Source organism: Physeter macrocephalus, chromosome 5 (genome assembly GCF_002837175.3).
Source record: "Physeter macrocephalus isolate SW-GA chromosome 5, ASM283717v5, whole genome shotgun sequence".
Lineage (NCBI taxonomy): Eukaryota > Metazoa > Chordata > Mammalia > Artiodactyla > Physeteridae > Physeter > Physeter macrocephalus.
Window position 1 is genome coordinate 36,092,392 of NC_041218.1, and position 7,500 is coordinate 36,099,891.

Below are 7,500 nucleotides of genomic sequence, written 5' to 3' on the forward strand. Positions count from 1 at the left end.
ACAAAGTAAACTTCAAACTCATGTTATAAACACACCTTACAGACCTTACCATAAAACGCCTCCAGAGTACTATAAAGTATAGCCGTGATTTTACTCTGTTTTCTTTATAAGAAAAAAATCTAGTCAGAGTTTTAAGAAAAATAAGTTACTTCTCTGCATTTCCTTTCGGAACCTGTTGTCTATTAGTACTAAACTGTAATGTTTATTTTCAGTTGTCATTTTCACTTGCCTTTATAAATGCAGTTTAATGGATTCTCAGACAAAACAGAATTTGGCTAAAATTCTAAGGACTCTGACTTAGGGAAGTCAGTAGGAATATTATAGAATTCCACTGGTATGATATTTCTATAAATACATTGAAAGGAAAAAAGGGTTATCCTGAAACCTGCATTTATTTAAAGTAATGTGTAAAATAGGCTAATTCTGCAACTTTGGTAGGCATTTAAATCCTATCATGGTGAAAGCAAAATATTTTGAAACAAAATAAAAATTATCTTCCTAATAACTGCTGTCTATTAAAAGAGACATAATTCCCAAATAATAGGGAACTTATTCAAAGAGCTATATCTAGCGCTTTTAAAAGATTATTCTTGAAAACAATGCCTAAAGGTTGAGATATTACTCAGTACATATACTCTAAGATAACTTTCTAAAGGCTGTTATTATTTAAAATAATGATTCTATTAAATTTTACTCGCAAGTGGGCACTTGCTTTAACTTTTGAGCTGCATTCTTTCTCATTATATTCCAACTTAAAAATGTAAATGATACATCACTTAATTTGAAACAATTTTCAATAATACTTCATTATATTTTCATTTTAGTGATCTTTTCATGTTTAGTCTGAATGCTATCCAGAGTTTTAAAGAAATCACCTTTATTTTAAAACAAGTATAATCTTATTTTCAAAAAGGGATACTCATTCTGGCCTAATATAAGTATTTGTTTTGAAAGCTGTCTGTTCTCTGTCACTGTTTCTGCAGACTTGAATCAGTGAAGAATGGAGAGGCTATTCTTTGGCTGAAAAGAATATTTCATTGACAAACAAATTCAGGAAAAATGAATCCATCACATAAGAAGAATAATACGCTACTTAAAAGTGTACCTTTATTGGGCAGTTGTTTACTTTTCTAGGTTTAAAGAGAACAACTGCCTTTTATGAGACACTAGCAGAAAACAAAAAGTGCTCTTTAACGTTATCAAAAGATGCATATTCAAAATCTCTTGAAATGAGTTTTCAAGAAAAGCAACAAAAATGATTACAGTGTTTACATGGCTCACAATCGCTCAGCAAATTTCAACTAATTAACAGCTAATATTTGCAGCTATCACAGGCAAGCATCTGTGTTGTGAAAAGTCCTGTGGCCCTTTTCATCTTAGCTCAGACCTGGAAGAAATTCATTGTATAAGCAAGTATCAAGTAATGTGGCCCTCTGGTGGAAAACTAAGTATCACGTTCCGCAGCACGATGTTAGACAGTAAACTGGAAGCTATAAAATATTTGTTACAAAGCTTTACAGAACATTCCGAAAATCACCCTGTGAACTTAATTAATAGCCTGACACCTGAAGGGCACTCTGGCGCCGGTATGACGTAACTAAGATGAAAATCCTATCTTTGCTCAGACTTCAATCATGTTCCAAATAATCATAAATGCTCAGCTTCCTTTAGCTTAACACAACATGCTCAATTTGCTCTGAATACATTTTTCATAGTCAAGAAAACAGGCTTATTTGTTTTAAGGAATCACTGAGGAAAACAAAACTTACCTGCTGTTGTTGCAGATGCAGCAGTTCTACTGTGCTTACTTCAGAGCTGGTGTCACCACTTGATCTTCCATCTCTGCTGCCAGCATCTAATTGGCTGCTTAGAGTGCTCATTCCATTTTGATTCATTGAACTGTTGCTTATTGTCTCTGTCGCAGATTCCTGCATCATGACTTAATACCTAAAAGTGATTAAGAAGTATCAATTAACACACGCTACACCTTCACACTTCCATTATCAAGATGTCCCTCTCTGCCAATTACAGAGACAGCATCTTTGGAAGGAAAAAAAAAAGGCTTGAGTAGTCATTTACCAAGAAAAGCCATACAAATTCAGCTCTCATCCAGATACTAATCACTGAAATTATGGTTTCTATAAGCAATTTTTGTGTGGTTACATTTAACAGCCAAAGTAACATACCATGCCTATAGCATGGTCAGTAACGTTTATGAACAACCACATTTTAAAGTCTACCTATAAAACCAGTTTAAATGAAGGCACGATTGCACACTCAGTTCTATGTTTCCTATTATCTACCTTTGACAACCATGGATGACTATACAGCCTTATTTTAAATATTCACTATCTTGATTCTGTCAGAATTTTACAGCACATCTTATGCAAGGCTGTTGTTTAATGATGCACAGCTAATCATACAAAATTAAAATTTTGTAAGGGTGTTACAAATCATATGGTATCAACCAATGATAAATAGTATAATGGGTTTCTTTTTTTGTGTGACTAAATAAAATTTTGCCTTGGAGGCATTTTAAGAAACAGCTCCTGCTGCAAACACGTCAGATATTGCCTATTTTTTTAATCAAACAGCTCATATTCATTTATTTTTCTGACATTTAAAACACTGAATACTGTCCTTCCTGGGAAGTAATTAAGCTTATGCATGAGCAGCAATCAAACTGTTCACTTGAAGATGACTTAAAACTCAATTTTAACATAGGCAAATAAATGAAAGATATAAAATTAATTTTCCAGGCATGTATTAGATATGAAAGCTGGAAATAAAATCTATCAAGAATATCACTAATGATTGTGCTAAAAACAGCATAAATTATGCATATTACCTTCTCTACAGTAATAAATGTTTTATCATTTTCACTGCATAAATATACTGTACTTTCAGGATAGCAATGAGATGTCCTGCCAAGATCAGTGGAAATCCTTGCAGTAAATAGGGAACCAATGTGGTCTTACAAACCAGAATTTCACAGTACATCTTGAATCTGTGGTTTAAAAAGATCAGTTTTGGCTCTCAGAGATATCGGAATCCGATGCCATAACCTAATAGATGCACTTCTGTGTTCTACTTCTACGGACGGAATTTCAGAAATGACCTGGCTATGCTGTGACTTTAACAGTAATGTTAGACAGACAGTGAGCTCAGCCTAAAGTAAAGAAGGACGTTAAACTTATAACTCAATCTAATTTTTTGTTACTATATGATTTCACTGTTGTAAACTTGGTTGTATTTTAAGACTTTTGTCCATTTAAAATGTCTGCCCATTGATTATAAAGCAAATATAAGCTTAATATCTTTTCATGTCATGGACAAATCTTCTTCCCCAGATTCTTACAAAACGCGGCCATGGACATACATAGAGAGAGACACACAAACACAGATACATATCCAACAGAGATTTTTTTGCACACTAATCTTATAACTATTGAAATTAATGGTTATAGTTTAACAGTTTTAAAAGGTATTTTCATCAAAACCTAAATTATCAGATTATTTCTATGACTCTGAAAAATCAGTTAAAAAAAAGACCTGCTAATTTATAAAAGACCATCAGTAACTGGGCTAGCAAAGCAAGTTAGTTTAATAAAAACTACAAATACAACTGATAGCTGTTCTGATTCTTAAAAAAAGCAACATCAACAACAAAAACCCATAATCATAAAGGAAACAATTGCTGTAACTATAGTAAACTACTTTTGAACCAAATGTGTTTACGAACAAATAGGCTTTGTTAAACATCTTTTTGAACATTAACAAAGAAAAATCATACAAATGAACACTGATACACAGTGATGGATTTTATAAGAAAAAAACAAAGCTAATACTCTTTCCTGAGATTAGGCAGCTAATAAGTATTCAAATTAGGCATAAATTTTACATGCACAATGTTTAAAATATTCAGAGAAAAGGTCTGATTGCCTTTACTAGTTATATGAAAATTATAATTTGGGTTCTCTTCAACTGTAGAAACAGACAGACATAACGTCCACATATTGCATTTAAATTTTGCTTTTGACAATACATCTGGAGTATATATATGTATGTGTATGTTTTTACCTCATCATCTAAATCTGTTTGACATACTTATTTTCTCTGGGTAGAGTCTGCAACACAAGGAATAAAACTTAAAATTACTGTATGTTCAAATGTAGCAGACAGGTGCAGTATTTAATACTAACCTTTGGGTAGTTAATGTCAGGACCAATTGAATGAATTAAAGAATTCTGCATGTATTACTGTGTTATAATCAAAGCCATCAAATAATTAAGAATAACTAACAAGCAGAGAGTCATGTGTCTAAATCTTTATTACAATTATGAAGAAAGACCTACATAACTTCTAATTTCTATTAACCAGACGATTTTATTATCCCTTGTGGAATTTTTGACTTTATAAAACCCTGGAGTATAAACTGTGATTTACATTTTAAGTTCAATCACCTAAGTGTTAGTAAAATCATGCTTAAGAAAAACAATGACAGTGACAGTACTTTTTTCTCTACAAAACAGAAGAATCTGACTCAAGATTAATATGCAAAAAGAAGGGCAACTGTGTAATTAGATGATTATAATGTACATTTCACCTAAAGAAGAGAGCGTGAAGTATGTCCACTATAAAGGAGACATATCTTCAAGGATAATGAAGATGTTTTCCAGTATTTACTAAGTTTCTCCTGGTGACATCTCTACACCTATTTTCCACTAGAGGAAATATTTTCAGCACAGTGTGAGGTGCTGTTTACCTTTTAAAGTATATTTTAAATAATTACAAATTCAGCGTATTCTTTCAAAGTGGATGTGCTTGTGATCCCAAATATATCAAACTAAATTATTCATTCTTCTCAATCCTACCACAAACATTTTACAAAAATCAGTGAAAATAATTTCCAGATCATTAAAGAGAAAGGTGAAATTGGGAGTCGCTGTTTTAATGTTTGTCTGAACTGTTAGTCAAACCTTTAAATCTTCCATCATGCACAACTTTTCAGCCACATCGGAAAATAACTCTTCCGACCTTGCACTCAAATGACACAGTTCTACTTTTCTCCCCTGCATTATGTTTTCCTTTCTTTTCTTTTTCTTCTTTTATTTTTTTTAAGCAAGTCACTGTACAGATACTTATTCTCTACACCGCTTCCCTTTTGAAACATTAAACTGACACTGGAACTGACTGCACAAGATTGCATTTTCTCTTCCTAAACAACTTGAATTGAAAGGTTACTTAGTGTAACAATATTTACTTGCAGAATTGTGTTGTTACCAAGGGTATAATGGATGGTGGCTATGCAGGTTTACGCAAGAATGAGTGAAGCATGAGGCATTAGCCATGTGTTTGACATGTTTCAAATTGCTATAATCCAGCATTAAACACACCCAGCAATTCATGCCATTTCTTGCAGCCATAATCTTGAATAAAGCGTGCACAACCACTTATTATATAAATTAGTATATGACTCCCTGTTATAGTCACAACAGTGCTTTTGTGTTTATTTTGCATCAAGATGTAGTCTTTTATTTGTACAAATAGCAGGATATAAAGACATAGCTCAATTAGACCTCCTTACTTTATGATAGGGTAGTACTGAATGCTAGACTTGTTGGCTTTATTTTTTCCTCTAAGAGTTATAGGTTCCATTGGTATAAAACTGTACCATGTGAGACAGACATTTGCCAGAGCGATAACAGAAACCTGCATGTACCCTATTCCATATTCACTACAATGTTCGGAAGTTTGAAACTTGACCTGGGCAAGTACAGTTAGCTGTGTTATCTCAACCACCACCAGGGACACTATTGGTTCTTGTTGCTTACTCAACCTTTTCCCTCTGGTCTTGGCGCTCACCTTTGTCTCTCTCTCCCTCACTCATCCACTCTACCTCTCTCCCATCCTTCTTCTCTTCCACCCTCTTTTGTATGTATGTATATGTATGCGTATGGATGGATGGATATGGATAGATAGATGATAGTGCTAACTGTATATGTCAAGGATGGTAAGAAGGGAAAAATAACCTCACTCCCCCACCACACTCACCTGTCCACATACACGGACACTCCATCTTATAATCATGGTGCCTTACTATTCAACCTCATTTTGTTTGGCATCTTACCATTTACTCAAAACAAACGGATGAAAAAAAAATGACTTCCTAAAAAACTAAGAATAAATAACAGTACATATAAAAACTTTATAATTATTTATTTCTATGAACTTTTCTTAAACAAAACTATTTACAGTGACATTAAAAGACATTTTATGTCCAGTACCTGGTTTCTTTTCAGTGTCTAATTTATTTAACCAAATAAATTTATTAAATCCAAAAGATTCCAAATATGACATCTAAAGAAAAGTGAGCCATAAGATTAAAAAGTAATCATATATTCTTAAATAGTTCTTCATTTTAAGATATCAATATTAAATATTACTAAATATTTCTATGTACAGTCACACAAGAAAGGGTTAAGTATACAGAAAATCTACATAGGTAAGAAGAAGTCACATACATTTACCTCAAAATATGAGTTAAATACTGATTTTGAAAACTTGACTGTGATGTAAAACTTCTGAAAGAAACTAGCATTTAAATAATAACTTCTGTGCTCTGGTGGAATTAATTCATCATGGACACCATGCATAGTGCATCTGAAATCTAGTACTGCTTTGCTATAAGTATTTAATGCTAAGATTGCCTAATAAATCAAAATGCCAAATATGAAGAACATAGTTGAATGTGTAGGAACAAAAAATGAACAAGCACAGGAATATTTCTAAGTTTTAAAAACGGAACAGGGAGTCCTTTACAACATGATTTAGAGAAGGATATCTGTTGTTATAGCAAGTGATATTATCTTTATTATAATAAGTGATATGATCTTAAGTAAATGAAAATTAAGTAGGGTATAAAGTATTTGCCACTGCTTTTCACTTGTTTAAGCAACATGCCTAAAATGCTATTCACAAACTAAGGTCACCTTTCTGGGAAAAAAAGAACAAAAACCTTTAATTAGTAAAGATTCAAATATTCATTCAAAATGGTTAATATGCCAAACATCCAACGTTGTAGGGCATTTCAACATGGTATTTTTAAAAAATAATGGCCATGACTACCCTTAGCAAACAGAATACTCTTAGATCTTCAAGAATGACAAACATCTGGGAAACATAAGAGTAGAACAAATAAAAATCTTATCTTTCACTTCAATCAGCTATTAATTAATTCAGTAATTCAGTATGTTATGTTTTGCTCCAGGATTATAATTAAACTAAGATTTAAAACACAAGCAACAAAACACAAGTATTTCAATATGAAAACAGCATAAAATACTAAAATTGTTTCATCTCTATGCTATTTCATTTAAATATAGTACAGCAGCAAATCTGAAAGAATGGTAGCTATACAGATGTATTTTACTGAGACATTATGCTTCTGCATCTTATAGTTCAATAAGCCCCGTTCACAATATAATTGGAAAGGATTTG

At 32.5% G+C, this 7,500-nt stretch overlaps 1 protein-coding gene across 28 annotated transcripts in view; it reads right to left on the minus strand.

Moving 5' to 3' along the window:
• The window catches only part of FOXP2 (forkhead box P2), a 536,717-nt gene that overhangs the window by 247,797 nt on the left and 281,420 nt on the right, over positions 1-7,500 (minus strand). For all 28 annotated transcript variants that reach the window (XM_055084891.1, XM_055084888.1, XM_055084875.1 and 25 more), the window contains one exon: positions 1,770-1,947. In XM_055084891.1, coding sequence (XP_054940866.1) covers positions 1,770-1,937 — 168 coding nt within the window. In that variant the 5' untranslated portion in view covers positions 1,938-1,947. The remainder of the gene's footprint in view (positions 1-1,769; positions 1,948-7,500) is intronic.